Source organism: Saccoglossus kowalevskii, chromosome 3 (assembly GCF_978046115.1).
Source record: "Saccoglossus kowalevskii chromosome 3, keSacKowa6.1, whole genome shotgun sequence".
In the NCBI taxonomy this organism is placed as follows: Eukaryota; Metazoa; Hemichordata; class Enteropneusta; family Harrimaniidae; genus Saccoglossus; species Saccoglossus kowalevskii.
In genome coordinates this window covers 46,416,412-46,435,709 of record NC_140643.1, presented here as the reverse complement: position 1 = coordinate 46,435,709, position 19,298 = coordinate 46,416,412, and the positions used below count along the sequence as shown (strand labels likewise).

At 32.1% G+C, this 19,298-nt stretch overlaps 1 protein-coding gene across 1 annotated transcript in view; it reads left to right on the top strand.

The window, feature by feature from the left end:
* LOC144350054 (ER degradation-enhancing alpha-mannosidase-like protein 1) overlaps positions 1–18,034 on the top strand; it is a 51,549-nt gene extending 33,515 nt beyond the window's left edge. The window contains exons 6-10 of the mRNA XM_085497274.1: positions 2,098–2,268; positions 2,423–2,496; positions 6,860–6,956; positions 8,348–8,518; positions 16,642–18,034. Of these exons, the coding sequence (XP_085353400.1) occupies positions 2,098–2,268; positions 2,423–2,496; positions 6,860–6,956; positions 8,348–8,518; positions 16,642–16,728 (600 nt within the window). The 3' untranslated portion in view covers positions 16,729–18,034. The remainder of the gene's footprint in view (positions 1–2,097; positions 2,269–2,422; positions 2,497–6,859; positions 6,957–8,347; positions 8,519–16,641) is intronic.
* Positions 18,035–19,298: the final 1,264 nt, after the last annotated feature.

Sequence of the window (19,298 nt, the reverse complement as noted above, 5' to 3'; positions counted from 1 at the left end):
GAGCAGTTTTAGGTTAAAATCTGTTCATATTAATTCCCTAATTAGCATAATAATTCATAATTTTTTGGTTCTGCTCACATTTCAATAGGACTTGGTACATAGCTGGTCTGTTACTTTGCGCAGACCTTATTAGTTTTACACTCAAATCTGTTCATTTTAATTTTCTGATTTGCATAATTAGTTTTCAGATTTTCCATCAATATCTCATTTTTTTATTGTTTCTCTAATGCGCCTCTGCATGTTTGTGTGTGTGCGCGTGTTCTACTGATATATAAAGAACCAATTATCACATTTCAATAAATATTAATATTTGCATATTAGCCAATTGTAAGCATTTCCTCTTGTTTCTCAGGTACAATTCAATAGATTTTGATGAAACTTTGTACATAGATGCACTGGGATTAGTTTTCGGTTGACATTAGTGAATCTGAATGACCTAATTTGCATATTATTTATTCTTTTCTCTGATATCTCAAACACTCATCTTATTTTGATGACACTTACATATATATATGTACATATATGCTCTGGAATAAGCCATACACATGCTCAGTTTACGGTTACATTTTGTGCTTACTATTTACCTATTGTGCTTAAGTTAACCATGTGTTCCACAAAGTACCACTTAAATGTTTATGCAACTAGATACATAGGTGCTTTTGAATAATTCACATGTCGGAGTTGTAGGGCAGCGGAGCTATTTCCATCGTCTGGTCGCTAATTATTATTACTTCCCATTCGAAACTATTACTATATCTCTATACATGAGCCTGGACAAATTAATTCAGTTTGGATTCAAAAATATATGAATAGAATATCCTTATTATAATTACTGACCATATATTTCGATTTTAGAAGAGTCATTTATTACATCTAATTTATGTTTATACTAGACAAGTTCACTCACAATTACTAACTATGCTTTTGGTTCATATTACTTTATTTTTGGCATGATGGTTAATTCCATCAACAATAACTTGTTCTGTAGTTATGCATGTTGTACAATTACTCTATACTGTCTTCTCATTATTTATATGATGATTGGCCTTTGCCCGAAACATCGGGTTGTCGTGCAAAATTAATAATGACAATGATTACCTAACATATTTTATATATTTACTTTGTTGATACTAACTGATTTCACCAATGTTCATCGACCAAAAGGACATAAATTAGGGCTTACCACCATCCTGTCTAGGAATGTTCTACAATGTTGTAAAATTCGTATCGTTTACTTTTTGTTAAATTATAATCTGGAATAATGTCAGAATCAGTCCCCTTTCAACGCAACCTAAAATGTTTCACATGTCTGCGTAATCAATGGAAGAAACGCTGCAATACTCTAATTGTAGTACTCTAATGATTATGTACGTACAATAACCCATTTCACATGATAAATCATAACCATTTTTCCACCGTATTGACTGTCAAACAACAATGTATGTTCTTGTCCGAACACATGGGATATGATAAAAATGAAATAAACGACAATCAAAACCATATTCTTATTATCACATTGCAATGTACGGAACAACTATACCCCCTGGTGATGCAATACAATACAAAAAATGTCAATTTGTACACTGTAAAATATTTTATTTAGATTTCAATTTTAAAAAATGAAATAATTGTATTGTATAAGAATACTAACAATGAGTACATCAGCGAATAGCCTTTGTAGGTGTTCATATTATTCATTTACGTGAATGTACTGAGCGTGAACGTGAATGTATAGATAATAAATTATTTCCATTCACATGCATTGTCCGCTATTGTAGTTCCTTTATACATCCTATATTGTACGCTATTAAACATCCTCTATATTGTCTAATATATATTGTATGTTTAATTTAAATTTACTTCATAAATAGCGGTGAATGTTTTTGATAAAACATTAATATCGATGTCCTAAAAATATACGTACTTAAAATTGTGTATCAACGATTTGTGGTACAAGATTGCGTCGCCATGGCAAATAACATTCGTATGAGTTTTGAAGACCACCGCTCGTTTAACGTATTCATAATAACCATGCTTGGCTTGGTTTAACTTGAAAAAATGGTGTTATTACATTTGCAATAAATTTCTTTACAATAGGTATTGGCTGGTGATACTGAGGAGGCCATATGTAGCCATGCAATGTTCTATGCAATTTGGAGGAAATATGGCGCTCTACCAGAGCGCTTTAACTGGAATACAAAGAACCCAGATGTATTATTTTACCCACTTCGTCCAGAATTAGTGGAGTCAACGTATGTTTTATACCAGGTTGGTGTCAAATTATTGAAAATATAAAATTATAAAGTGTCAAAATATATTTAAATAAAGTCTCACGCAAATAAATATTTTCTAGTATTTCCATTCAATGCTTTTATCAATGTAATATATCACCAAATATGTATATATTACTTTGATCTTGCAGGCAACAAAAAATCCATTTTACTTGCATGTTGGAAGTGATATTGTGCAGAGTATTGAAGAGCATACGAAAGTAGAGTAAGTGGATTGTATGAGCTTCATTGTAATACAATGGCCAAGGATTTAATCTGCCATATAATCTTACAGATTGACGTCTGGGGAGATTTCACTAATTACACTAAGCATATTAGTAGTCAGTATATTCAAAACATCATTCATTTAGTGTTATTAATATAATGTACATAGTACAAGGAAAACATTCGCTTGTCTTTTAGTCAGACTGTAGTCTGCAGACACTATTTCTGGTGAATTACCTAAGTTACACAATAATTCACATGTTTTGTCAGGTGAAACGTGAAAAAATCATAAATTCCATTGCAGGGTTAGTGCTGCATACGAGGCGCGGAATGTAAATTTATTATTTTGTGTATACTAGAAGAAAACGTACTAATAATTCAAAATTACGTACGTATTGGAGGCCGTGGCGTGTGTGTTTTAAAATGATGTGTGCATTTAAAAAAACGGCGTGACTGTGCGTTTTAATGGTATGTGCTTTAAAAAATCATGTGTGTATATTAAATGGCGTGGGTGTTTTTAAAAACGTGTGTTTTAAAAATGACGTGTGAAGTAAAAATGATGTGTGTCTTAAAATGACGTGTGTGTTTACAATTATGTGTATTTAAAAAAACGTGTGTGTTTAAAAGGACATGTGTATTTTAAAAATAATGTGTGTTTAAAAACATAACGTGTGTGTAAAAACGATGCGTGTGTTTAAAAACGACGAGTGTGTTTTTAAAAATGGCGTGTGTTTAAAAACGACGTGTGTGTTTTTAGAAATGGCGTGTGTTTAAAAACGACGTGCGTTTTAAAAAATGACGTGTGTGTTTTTAAAAATGGCGTGTGTTTAAAAATGACGTGTGTGTTTAAAAATGACATGTGTGTTTAAAAACGACGTGTGTGTTTTTAAAAATGGCGTGTGTTTAAAAACGACGTGCGTGTTAAAAAATGACGTGTGTGTTTTTAAAAATGACGTGTGTGTTTAAAAATGACGTGTGTGTTTAAAAATGACGTGTGTGTTTAAAAATGACGTGTGTGTTTTTAAAAATGACGTGTGTGTTAAAAAATGACGTGTGTGTTTTTAAAAATGGCGTGTGTGAGGTCGAATGAAAATTTCGTGTGTGTATAACAAAACGCGTGCATTAACTTATTTACGCCTGTGGGGGCGCTGTTTTGAATGATTTTTTTTTCGTGTGTGTTTGTGCAAAAAAACAAGTATAATATCACAAGGTAGGAAAGCGTTCACACCATGACACCGAAATTGTCCGAAAATAACACGATTTTCAAAATTGTATTTCGATCCACTTCACACAACTCAAGCATGATATCGGTAGAAACAATCGATTGACTGATTAAGTATGCCGACCCTACTTTAGGTCATTTTTTATTATCCAAGAAACGTTCCGAGCGCCTGTGAGACCAGTATGAGTACTTTGTTCTGCCCCATTGTACCAGACGTCGACGCATTGTCTTCAGCAACCAACCACACGAATAAATCACCAGGTCTCTGAGGTATACACAGTGTCGGTAAATTTATAGGGCAAAATGAATAAAACGTTCGTGCTGGACAAGTTCCTTTTTACGTATCTTGTTAACGTTATAGAACTCCACAAACGAAAATGGCTACCAGTTGAGACGACGCCTCCACAGGCGTGAATAGGTTAATGCACGCGATTTTTTTAACACACACATGAAATAAATCTCTCAAATAGCGCCCCCACAGGCGTAAAAAGGTTAACGCACGCGTTTTTTTGCACAAACACACACGAAAAAAATCATTCGAAACAGCGCCCCCACAGGCGTAAATAAGTTAATGCACGCGTTTTTTTTCTTTTTACACACACGAAATTTTCATTCGACCTCACACACGCCATTTTTAAAAACACACACGTCATTTTTAAAAACACACATGTCATTTTTAAACACACACGTCATTTTTAAACACACACGCCATTTTTAAAAACACACACGTCATTTTTAACACTCACGTGGTTTTTAAACACACGCCATTTTTAAAAACACACACGTCGTTTTTTAAACACACACGTCATTTTTAAACACACACGTCATTTTTAAACACGTCATTTTTTAACACGCACGTCGTTTTTAAACACACGCCATTTTTAAAAACACACACGTCGTTTTTAAACACACGTTATGTTTTTAAACACACATTATTTTTAAAATACACATGTCCTTTTAAACACACACGTTTTTTTAAAATACACATAATTGTAAACACACGCGTCATTTTAAGACACACATCATTTTTAATTCACACGTCATTTTTAAAACACACGTTTTTTAAAACACCCACGCCACTAATATACACACATGATTTTCTAAAGCACATACCATTAAAACGCACAGTCACGCCGTTTTTTTTAAATGCACACATCATTTTAAAACACACACGCCACGGCCTCCAATACGTACGTAATTTTGAAATATTAGTACGTTTTCTTCTAGTATACACAAAATAATAAATTTACATTCCGCGCCTCGTACTGCATGGCATTTTTTTTCTATTTGTGACCAATTTGCATACTGATTTGGCCGAGTTTGTTGCGCTTCTACTGTTGTTGGTTTCATTTCAATTTTTCAACACGTGTTCCATGATGTTAAATGCGTTGTTCAAACGTTTACATAATATTTGTATATTTCGTGTTATCTTATTCAATACATTGGGAACTGTTTGGCTATCTATAATTATTACCATCTATCTATCTAGTCTATTTCGAACGACGAATTATACATCATTGCCTTTTAGCACGTATATGCTTCGAAGTATTCATTCAATGTTGTTTGAATTTGGTCGACGTATTAACGTAGATCGATGGATTTCAGCCATTTTTTAGTCCCAGTTCCAGGCGCAGCATGAGAAGGGGACTATAGTTTCTAATTTCTGCTCCCCATCCATCCCGTTTCCTTTATATCTCCAATATTTTCCCAGACATTTTGCAGCAGATATCAATGAAACTTGGCAAGTTTTCCAGATCTGAATATCCTAAATGGGTATTTTTCATGATTTTCATCCAAAATTACGTCTCCCAACGTCATGACCTTGATCTGAATCAGTGACATAAATTGACAACAGTCTGGTGTTTGTTTGGTTTTATGAAAAATTTACGCTGAAATCTTTAAAAAAAGTGATCGGAAATGTTGTATGTTATATCTTTAACCTGTAAAAATTGCATTTCATTATAAAGAGCCATCACTGAAATACCTGGTCACAAAGTTGAAGATCAGTGAAAATACTTTGCAGTTACTGTTTATAAATCTTGGCTAGGCACATTGACACATGTGGTCTAAATTTAGCTTTAGTTGTCAGCAGCTTGTGGATAAATGGGTCGTACCATTACGAATTTCAGTGGAAACTGTAGACGGGGGTCAGAGCTACAGTTTTAATGGGATTTATAGTGGTGATACTAAAACAAACCCAGGTCCTGGTAGTATACAAAAAACCTGAATTAACAAAGAACAAAGAAGTTAAGTTGTTATTAAAGGTACATCAAGGTTTACTCAGATTTATGAATGCAGTTTCTTGAGCATGTGTACATGTATGAGACATAGTTTGGTTGCATCTGTGTACTTTGCGATTTTGAACATGGGTCAGTGGAAGTTTTCAGTTATCAGTACAATACTAGATTAAGGGAAATCTTTTTATGATGAGTTGTACATAGAGTACATATTAAATTCACCAGTTGCAAATGTTCCATGTATTATTTTAATTTGAGTATTTTATAATTAAATAACGGGGACTGTGACATTCAAGTCTTGTTTTTCACCTTTTTCTTCCAATACATGCAAAATATGATAGCTGTTATTTAGTATGCTTTCAGTCATAAGAATATCATGTTGAACAACTGGGAGATATAACTCATTGCACCTTTTACCCTTTTCACCTCACATGCTTTTATGAAGTATCACTTCTAGTGGAAAATACAATAAGAATGAAGTGGGTTTTGATTGTCTAGATGGTGAGCAGTGGTGGTGAAAGATTCTGAAAGAATCCGCATTTGACAATAGTATTCGTTCGTTCGTCTTAACATAGATAATAACCGGAAGTGTTCTGAGGTGATGATTAATACCATCCATCTGTTATGCAAATTCAAATATATTGAATATTTTATAATAACAGATGTTCAAGCTTCTAGGCTGTGCATGATACGACTGTAAGAAGTACGCGTTGAGTGTGTGTTATGTATTCTCTTTCTTCAGATATAATTTGTATACATAATTCTATAGTCATATAATCATTAATAAATTTGTTGAATATGCTGTTATTATTTCAGGTTAAATTAAATAAACCCCATGTATATTGCTCACATAAATGTCATAATTTTGATGGTAGCTTACGTTTTTATTATTGTGTTGATTATAGATGTGGATATGCTACGTTACATAATGTTATAGAAAAAACAAAGGAAGATAGAATGGAGAGTTTCTTTCTCAGTGAAACATGTAAATATTTATATCTGGTAAGTATAATTCAAATAACTACTTGATTCATCTTTTTCGTATTAAGCACAAATTTTAGTACATTGTTGAAGTCAATCACGAATACGTCGAATTGTCTATTTATATGAAATACAGATAATGATATACTTTAGGGGGAAAAGTGTTAAATGGTTCATTCATTTAACACGTCGGTATCTGGATGTCAACATTCTATCAAATGCATATATGGACCTATGTTATAAAATGGTCAAAAAATATATCGGAATTAATTTCTTAAACGTTTGGCCAGTCTAATGCACATAAGAATGGTTGATTTAAACTCAAGACATACTGGTTAAGCTAAAACAGCGTTGAACTCTTTGTCTTTAGATGGGAAAATAAAACCACTCCTAGCTATTTATTCAATTACGAACGAGTGCATAGTTGAGTGCAGTATTATATATTTGACCTCAAAAGATGTAAACAGTGTCTTATCCAAACAACATTTCTGAATGTTGTGATAGGTGGATTATTTTCTTAAAATGTACATTTGACGTAATCGATGTTATATCACAGGCTGTTGACTGATAGCGTATTGAGTTGCTATATAACGTTGACGACGGTCAAATCATTTTACGGATATTCTCGGAAATTATGAGTGGATTTCTACATAAAAGCTAATCCATCTAATCACTCAATTTCCGTCTTTAGAATGGGACATCCTCTATTTTATTATTTTTGATCAATACAGATTCATGAATATTTGATAATTGATAATACTGTGTGGATAGATTGTATATACAAAGTGATATGTGGGAGAGCAGAATTGGCATTTTGGGCCAAACATTGTATCACTTAAGAATGGTAACACATTTAATACATAGGACTACATTGGGAAAATTTTAAACACAGTTGTTTCAATTATGAAAATAGTATCTTGAGTTAATGAAACACTGTGTTGTGTTTTTAATAGAAAATCCATTCAGACTTATTGGTTAATATATGTATAACAGTTTTAATAGTGCGCCATAACCCCACATTCGTGAAACCCCACATTCGTGAAACCGCACTGATCAACATTAATCCGCCTGTAGGCGTATTCTAAATATCAATCTATGTCCGTAGTCGTGTCTTGTCGATAACTCGCACTGTTCCGGTAGAAACAAACAAGACTATGAAAAGCTGCACCCACATATATGTGTTGTTTATTCAAGTGAACACGTATAATAATGGATTTGATACTCGTCTTTGTCAAATTAGTGCAGTTTATCTAAATTCCCATGCTTTCTATGATACTGGTTGTGAAACTTCGCTGTGAATTATTAACTAAAACATGTGATTTGTCTCTGTATTTAAATATTGATGTTGCAGTCTATTTGATTTTTGGGGAATATACACACATATTTGTTGTTGTTTTTCTTTTGTGATCCAGTTATTCGATGAAGATAATTATCTAAATAAAGAAGGAAATAAATATATATTTACAACAGAAGGACATATATTACCAATTCACAAACACGAACGAGAGCGTACATGGAATTCCTATTCAAAAGATGCTTTGAAATATAATGTGCAATCTTCATATAGCACTAACACGTCATATGTAAGTACATTAGTATCACCATTCTGTCACAACTGAAAAGGGGTTAAATAATATCATAAACTCATGATCAAAATTTGTCAAAGATCATCTTTCACCATTGTGTTTAAATGTAAATCGGTTCTTTATTTTAAAATGCCAGGCTGTATTTCCAATAAAAAAAATCGATGCTAAGGACTATATTTCGCGTTGCGTATTTACATTTCCCACACAGATTTGAATCCAGCCCAACTATATTATTAATACATCGTATTGCATTCCAAACTCAATGACGGAAATGAACAGATTGATAACTAACTTAATGAAAATCAAAGTAGTTTTACAATCTAACAAATGAGAAGTCGTGGCTTACCTCATTCAGATATTGCAATCCACCTGCGAGTGTCTAGCCACACATACGGTATGGCAATGGTGCGTGTTGGGTGACTCGAATGCAAATCGGAATTTTATTATTTGTGGTTTTCAGTTTAACAATTCAATTTATCATAATTTATTACTCTATTTTACCACAAAATATATTTTCTTGACTACTGTAATGCGTATCGTTATTGTCGGAGAGATAAAACAGTAAATTTTCTGAAACTTTGGCTCGAATATTGCGCTGCAACTGAAATAATGTCATTCCCCGGTCAATCTGTTTGTGATGTAATCAATGGAATTGAAAAATATCTAAATTTTTGATTGCAAAATACGATACGGTACATCGAAATCAATTTAGAATTCGTTATAGGAAAGTCGTCCTTACTTTTATTTAAATTGCTTCAAGTACAGTTTCTGTCTGTTCGATTTGTGTGCAATAATTTGTCCGTCTCAACTCCTAAACATTGTAAAATTTACATAAAGCAAAACGACAGAATTTATTTTGCACAATTTCATTGTTTGTTTTTTTGCCAGGGTGGTAACTGTCATACATTACAATTAGTAAAAAAAATACTAATATATCGAGGGAAAAACAAAATTCAATATTGCCAAACGTTGCTAAAAGAGTTGTCTTAATAGTGAACTTTAACACTTTCATCGATAGATGATTTTGTGAATGCTATGAAATAAAATACTCATTAGCTGTGTTGTTAATAGTCTTTGCAGGTCAATGATTTAGGAGCTACACATAGCTAAATCATCAACAAACGGTAAAAATAGTAATTAAATAACCTCATCTTGAAAAGATTTGTCTATTTATTTATAAATATAGCCTAAATAGTACTTGTATGTGTAGGTAGAGGGCGTGCCAGTTAGCGCTTTATATTAATTCTCATTTTAAGATAAATCATTCTCCGTTATTCTCAATAAGATACAATGGCCACTTGGTGGCGCTTTTCTCGTTCTTATTTATTTGCACCCTTTAAATGAATATGAAAGTTTGTCGGCTAGAGTGCATCAAAACAATCTTTGGGGCAAAAACAGCATATGCGCTTACTTTTTATTAGATATAATATGACCGAATGGCTGCCATTTTGTTTGATTTCACAATTTTATCTCTTTATTATATAATCACAAATTATGTCCAAAGTTCTGTTACTTGATTTTGCACCCTTATCATGTACATTATACCATTAATGTACCCCATAGTGTACATTATACCATTATGTACCCCGTAGTGTATATTATACCATTAATGTACCCCATTGTGTACATTATACCATTAATGTACCCCATTGTGTACATTATACCATTATGTACCCCGTAGTGTATATTATACCATTAATGTACCCCATAATGTATATTATACCATTAATGTACCCCATAATGTATATTATACCATTAATGTACCCCATAGTGTATATTATACGATTAATGTACCCCATTGTGTACATTATACCATTATGTACCCCGTAGTGTATATTATACCATTAATGTACCCCATAATGTATATTATACCATCAATGTACCCCATAGTGTATATTATACAATTATTGCACCCCCATAATGTATATTATACCATTAATGTACCCTATAGTGTATATTATACCATTAATGTACCCTACAGTGTATATTATACCATTAATGTACCCCATTGTGTATATTATACCATTAATGTACCCCATAGTGTATATTGTATCATTAATGTACTTCATAGTCTATATTATACCATTAATGTACCCTATAGTGTATATTATACCATTAATGTACCCCATAATGTATATTATACCATTAATGTACCCCATAGTGTGTATTATACAATTATTGCACCCCCATAATGTATATTATACCATTAATGTACCCCATAGTGTATATTATACCATTAATGTACCCCCTAGTGTATTGATGCACCCCATAGTGTATATTATACCATTAATGTACACTATAGTGTATGTTATACCATTAATGTACCCCATAGTGTGTATTATACAATTATTGCACACCCCATAATGTATATTATACCATTAATGTACCCCATAGTATATATTATACCATTAATGTACCCCATAGTGTATATTATACCATTAATGTACCCCCTAGTGTATTGATGCACCCCATAGTGTATATTATACCATTAATGTACCCCCATAGTGTGTATTTTACAATTATTGCACCCCCATAATGTATATTATACCATTAATGTACCCCATAGTGTATATTATACCATTAATGTATCCCATAGTGTATATTATACCATTAAGGTACCCCATTGTGTATATTATACCGTTAATGTACCCATAGTGTATATTATACCATTAATGTACCCCATTGTGTATATTATACCATTAATGTACTCCATAGTGTATATTATACCATTAATGTTCCCTATAGTGTATATTATACCATTAATGTACCCCATAATGTATTTTATACCATCAATGTACCCCATAGTGTATTGATGCGCCCCCATAGTGTATATTATACAATTATTGCACCCCATAATGTATATTATACCATTAATGTACCCCATAGTGTATATTGTACCATTAATGTACCCCATAGTGTATATTATACCATAAATGTACCCCATAGTGTGTATTAAACAATTATTGCACCCCCCCCCCCATAATGTATATTATACCATTAATGTACGCCATAGTGTATATTATACGATTAATGTACCCCATTGTGTACATTATACCATTAATGTACCCCATTGTGTATATTATACCATCAATGTACCCCATAGTGTATATTATACAACTATTGCACCCCCATAATGTATATTATACCATTAATGTACCCCATAGTGTATATTATACCACTAATGTACCCCATAGTGCATATTATACCATTAATGTACCCCATTGTGTATATTATACCATTAATGTACCCCATAGTGTATATTGTATCATTAATGTACTTCATAGTCTATATTATACCATTAATGTACCCTATAGTGTATATTATACCATTAATGTACCCCATAGTGTATATACCATTAATGTACCCCCTAGTGTATTGATGCAACCCCATAGTGTATATTATACTAATAATGTACCCCATAGTGTATATTATACCATTAATGTACCCCATAGTGTATATACCATTAATGTACCCCATAGTGTATATTATACCATCAATGTACGCCATAGTGTATATTATACCATTAATGTACCCCATAGTGTACATTATACCATTATGTACCCCATAGTGTATATCATATCATCAATGTACACCATAGTGTATATTATACCATTAATGTACCCCATAGTGTATATTATACCATTAATGTACCCTATAGTGTATATTATACTATTAATGTACCCCATAGTGTATATTATACCATTAATGTACCCCATAGTGTATATTATACCATTAATGTACTCCATAGTGCATATTATACCATTAATGTACCCATAGTGTATATTACACCATTAATGTACCCCATAGTGTATTTTATACCATTAATGTACCCCATAGTGTATATTATACCATTAATGTACCCCATAGTGTATATTATACCATTAATGTACTCCATAGTGCATATTATACCATTAATGTACCCATAGTGTATATTACACCATTAATGTACCCCATAGTGTATTTTATACCATTAATGTACCCCATAGTATATATTATACCATTAATGTACCCCATAGTGTATATTATACCATTAATGTACCCCATAGTGTATATACCATTAATGTACCCCCTAGTGTATTGATGCACCCCATAGTGTGTATTATACTATTAATGTATCCCATAGTGTATATTATACCATTAATGTACCCCATAGTGTATATCATACCATTAATGTACCCCATAGTCTATATCATACCATTATTGTACCCCATTGTGTATATTATACCATTAATGTACCCCATAGTGTATATTATACCATTTATGTACCCCATAGTGTATATTATACCATTAATGTACCCCCTAGTGTATTGATGCACCCCATAGTGTATATTATACAATTATTGCACCCCCATAATGTATATTATACCATTAATGTACCACATAGTGTATATTATACAATTATTGCACCCCATAATGTATATTATACCATTAATGTACCCCATAGTATATATTATACCATTAATGTACCCCATAGTGTATATTATACCATTAATGTACCCCCTAGTGTATTGATGCACCCCCATAATGTATATTATACTATTAATGTACCCCATAGTATATATTATACCATTAATGTACCCCATAATGTATATTATACCATTAATGTACCCCCTAGTGTATTGATGCACCCCCATAATGTATATTATACCATTAATGTACCCCATAGTGTATATTATACCATTAATGTACCCTATAGTGTACATTATACCATTAATGTACACTATAGTGTATATTATACCATTAATGTACACTATAGTGTATATTATACCATTAATGTACCCCATAGTGTATATTATGCCATTAATGTACACTATAGTGTATATTATACCATTAATGCACACTATAGTGTATATTATACCATTAATGTACACTATAGTGTATATTATACCATTAATGTACACTATAGTGTATATTATACCATTAATGTACCCCCTAGTGTATATTATACCATTAATGTACCCCCTAGTGTATTGATGCACCCCATAGTGTATATTATACCATTAATGTACCCCCATAGTGTGTATTATACAATTATTGCACCCCCATAATGTATATTATACCATTAATGTACCCCATAGTGTATATTATACCATTAATGTATCCCATAATGTATTTTATACCATTAATGTACCCATAGTGTATTGATGCGCCCCCATAGTGTGTATTATACAATTATTGCACTCCCATAATGTCTATTATACCATTAATGTACCCCATAGTGTATATTATACCATTAATGTACCCTATAGTGTATATTATACCATTAATGTACACTATAGTGTATATTATACCATTAATGTACCCCATAGTGTATATTATACCATTAATGTACACTATACTGTATATTATACCATTAATGTACACTATACTGTATATTATACCATTAATGTACACTATACTGTATATTATACCATTAATGTACCCCCTAGTGTATATTATACCATTAATGTACCCCCTAGTGTACTGATGCACCCCATAGTGTATATCATACCATTAATGTACACTATAGTGTATATTATACCATTAATGTACCCCATAGTGTATATTATACCATTAATGTACCCCATAGTGTTTATTATACCATTAATGTACCTCATAGTGTATATTATACCATTAATGTACCCATAGTGTATATTACACCATTAATGTACCCCATAGTGTAATTTATACCATTAATGTACCACATAGTGTATATCATACCATTAATGTACCTCATAGTGTATATTATACCATTAATGTACCCCATAGTGTATATTATACCATTAATGTACCCCCTAGTGTATTGATGCACCCCATAGTGTATATTATACTATTAATGTATCCCATAGTGTATATTATACCATTAATGTTCCCCATAGTGTATATCACACCATTAATGTACCCCCTAGTGTACTGATGCACCCCATAGTGTATATTATACCATTAATGTACCCCATAGTGTATATTATACCATCAATGTACGCCATAGTGTATATTATACCATAAATGTACCCCATAGTGTATATTATACCATTAATGTACTCCATAGTGTATATTATACCATTAATGTACACTATAGTGTATATTATACCATTAATGTACCCCATAGTGTATATTATACCATTAATGTACCCCATAGTATATATTATACCATTAATGTACCCCATAGTGTATATTATACCATTAATGTACCCCATAGTGTATATACCATTAATGTACCCCCTAGTGTATTGATGCACCCCATAGTGTGTATTATACTATTAATGTATCCCATAGTGTATATTATACCATTAATGTACCCCATAGTGTATATCATACCATTAATGTACCCCATAGTGTATATCATACCATTATTGTACCCCATTGTGTATATTATACCATTAATGTACCCCATAGTGTATATTATGCCATTTATGTACCCCATAGTGTATATTATACCATTAACGTACCCCATAGTGTATATACCATTAATGTACCCCCTAGTGTATTGATGCACCCCATAGTGTATATTATACAATTATTGCACCCCCATAATGTATATTATACCATTAATGTACCACATAGTGTATATTATACAATTATTGCACCCCCATAATGTATATTATACCATTAATGTACCCCATAGTATATATTATACCATTAATGTACCCCATAGTGTATATTATACCATTAATGTACCCCCTAGTGTATTGATGCACCCCCATAATGTATATTATACCATTAATGTACCCCATAGTGTTTATTATACCATTAATGTACACTATAGTGTATATTATACCATTAATGTACCCCATAGTGTATATTATACCATTAATGTACCCTATAGTGTACATTATACCATTAATGTACACTATAGTGTATATTATACCATTAATGTACCCCATGGTGTATATTATACCATTAATGTACACTATAGTGTATATTATACCATTAATGTACACTATAGTGTATATTATACCATTAATGTACACTATAGTGTATATTATACCATTAATGTACCCCAAGTGTATATTATACCATTAATGTACCCCTAGTGTATATTATACCATTAATGTACCCCCTAGTGTACTGATGCACCCCATAGTGTATATCATACCATTAATGTGCACTATAGTGTATATTATACCATTAATGTACACTATAGTGTATATTATACCATTAATGTACACTATAGTGTATGTTCTTCCATTAATATACCCCCATAGTGTGTATTATACAATTATTGCACTCCCATAATGTCTATTATACCATTAATGTACCCCATAGTGTATATTATACCATTAATGTACCCTATAGTGTATATTATATCATTAATGTACACTATAGTGTATATTATACCATTAATGTACACTATAGTGTATATTATACCATTAATGTACCCCATAGTGTATATTATACCATTAATGTACACTATAGTGTATATTATACCATTAATGTACCCCCTAGTGTATATTATACCATTAATGTACCCCCTAGTGTACTGATGCACCCCATAGTGTATATCATACCATTAATGTACCACATAGTGTATATTATACCATTAATGTACCCCATAATGTATATCATACCATTAATGTACACTATAGTGTATATTATACTATTAATGTACCCCATAGTGTATATTATACCATTAATGTATCCCATAGTGTATATTATACCATTAATGTACCCCCATATTGTATATACCATTAATGTACCCCCTAGTGTATCGATGCACCCCATAGTGTATATTATATTATTAATGTACCCCATAGTGTATATTATACCATTAATGTACCCCATAGTGTATATCATATCATTAATGTACCCTATAGTGTATATTATACCATTAATGTACCCCATAGTGTATATTATACCATTAATGTACCCCATAGTGTATATTATACCATTAATGTACCTCATAGTGTATATTATACCATTAATGTACCCCGTAGTGTATATTATACCTTCAATGTACTCCCATAGTGTTTTAATGTATCCCATAGTGTATTGTACTATTAATATACCCCCACAGTGTATTAATGTACCCCATAGTGTATCAACGTACCCCCATAGTGTATTAATGTACCCCCATAATCTGCATATCGATGTAAATGGATAATTTCACCTTTTCCATATTGTCTCTTCTCTTTTGTTCACAGTGTGATAAAATACCCGAAGATCGGAAATTCTTCCTTCCATTGAAAGATAGATACCTTCATCAAATTGATAACTACATTGGTCTTTGATATTCACTTGATACTCAAAACTCATGACGTCAGATAAAAATAGTTGTAATCATTCTTAATTCTATGAGGGATGGGTTTACTGATTCGTACAAGATTATGGTTGTCAACAGGAATGTGTGGATGGATTATACCCTGATAAAGTGACTGAAAGAAAAGGCAAAGAAATAGTTAATGAGTCTTGTTTAACACTGTTTCTACAAGTATAGCCCTCTAGCGGCCGTGGCGAGGAACATGTGGCATAAATGGGTACATGGGACAATGGCCGCTGCGTCATTGTTGCAATGATCTGTGGTTGTCGTCAATACGAAAATAATGTTTTCCAGATTTGTTTTATTCTTTATTACGAATGACACAGCACAGAGCAGGCACCCATATGTCATTTTGACGTCATATTAGTTTTACTCCGCTATAGCGTGTTACTTGATGAAAAGGTAAAAGGTGTATTTTCTTCTGCCCTCATTTTCATTATTCTATTTTGGGCCTTGTTAACTTTATTCTTATCTGTAACATGCTCATTTTGAGTTGCACGGTGTTAGCTAAGCTACGTATACGGGGTACGGCTATCTGATTTACCAGACAATGCTTTATAAGTTTAAATATACAAATATATAATTGTAAATGTTATTCTCCAACACCAGAGATAATGTTATTTAACTCTAAAATGTCGAATTTTACAAATTAAATCTCATTGTTTGGGTGATTTGAGTTATACACATGAACGTGTCCGCTTTAATAATCTAGATAATATGGCAGTACTTATAATCCATCTGACGTCAAACGTAGTTTTTTCATCTGTTTTAGTAGAACGTGTGACTCCCAAATATTAATTCATTTCACGGATGCTATCGTTTTTACAATGCTTGATTTGACAACACGCAATGCTCTCAGGGACTTATGCTGTTATTATTATTCATATATAAAACAGATCCACATGTTGGCAGAGTTCAAAGCCGTATGTTTGTTCATCAGCATCATTTCACTACATACAGTAAAGGTTTCATGTTCGAATGCATCGACCAATGTCTTCCGTTATTTATACTTATCCATATTTCATTAACGCATGAAGAGAAAAACTGGAATAACTTGTGACAATTATATTTATATTTTATAATTATGAAATTATTCCTGTGTCAGTAAACAGAAAAAAAAGACAGCAACGGTGAGAGAATCTTCGGGTCTCTCCTAAGCCCAGATGAGTATTCGCTCATAGAATACATTTAAAAATGATTTACAGTCAACAACATATGCAACATTTGTAAAACAATGTATTTGTGAAATTGAAATAAAATGATATTTTAACAATAAATCTTTCAATGGCATGGTGAATGGACTACTAGTATCTAAATTAGTTGAACACGTGCATACTGTTTGAGTATGGGGTATGTAAATGGTGAGCTTACCAGATCATAGGAAGGATCTTAGCTGTCAATGCTGCATAACATTTTCCCGTAAGACATAAGTGCAGGGTAGAAAAGTCAACAGCTATTTAGTATTTATATTTAATCGTCGGTGAGTTATTTAAAACTCCCTTTGCCGAAAGTAATGGAGTTACAAGAATCAGAAATATGATGTATCTGAATTTACTTGAAAATCTCAAATTACCATTTTAAACAAGAAGCCTGGTGACTAATACAGCTGTGCAACGCGACACACAGTTTATAAATATAGATGTCTAGTCTGCTGTATGTGATACATCTCAGAACATGTCTGCAACAAGTTTAATTTAAATCTTATAAATGTTTTGACATATCAAAAACATGTTTAAACCTAAAACTACAGCACCTATGTAACTATCAAGTTTTATTGAAACCTGTTGAGTGATAAACATAGGCTAATTTATGTGAAATAATAATCAAATATAGAAGCAACATTTTCAATGGCATCTGGTATATGTGTATGTATAATATATTATTTTATAATTTCAAAATTGCCAGTTTGTTGCATGCAAATATACAGTGTACTTCAGGGAATTTATGGTCATCTGATTAGATGTCATATTTCTTGACCGATGTTTCAATTAGCATTTGCAATTGCTTTTAATTTGTTTTTCTGTATTGTTTTCCATGGGACAAAAGCGGTGACGATTTTTAAGTCTATGAAACAAAATAACTCGTATGTGGTGCAATTCCTCAGGTACTATGATTTATATAACGTTACTAATATGTTAATAGCTAACTCTGTCGAACAAATATTATTCTTCCAGCTATATTTGTGCTGTGCCTAACTTTGTTTTTCGTGCTATCCCATATATATTCATTTATGGGTCACAAAGTTTGGCTCAGTATTGCATAGATTCCATTTTGCCAAAGCAATTCAATTAATTATTCTCCAATCCGCATGTAGCTCGCTCCGTCACTTATTTTGTGCGACGAAGGCATTTTCCCCTGAAACTTTAAAACACTCGCCAGTAAAATTAATTTAAAAATGCAGAAAATAATTTTGATAGTGGGCGCTTTCTGGCAAATATATATATATATATATAATATTGAAGCATCGGTCGGGAGGATTACATTGCTACTATATGCCAATATGGTGTTTTGTGACATTATTTATGTGTGAACATGGAGTTA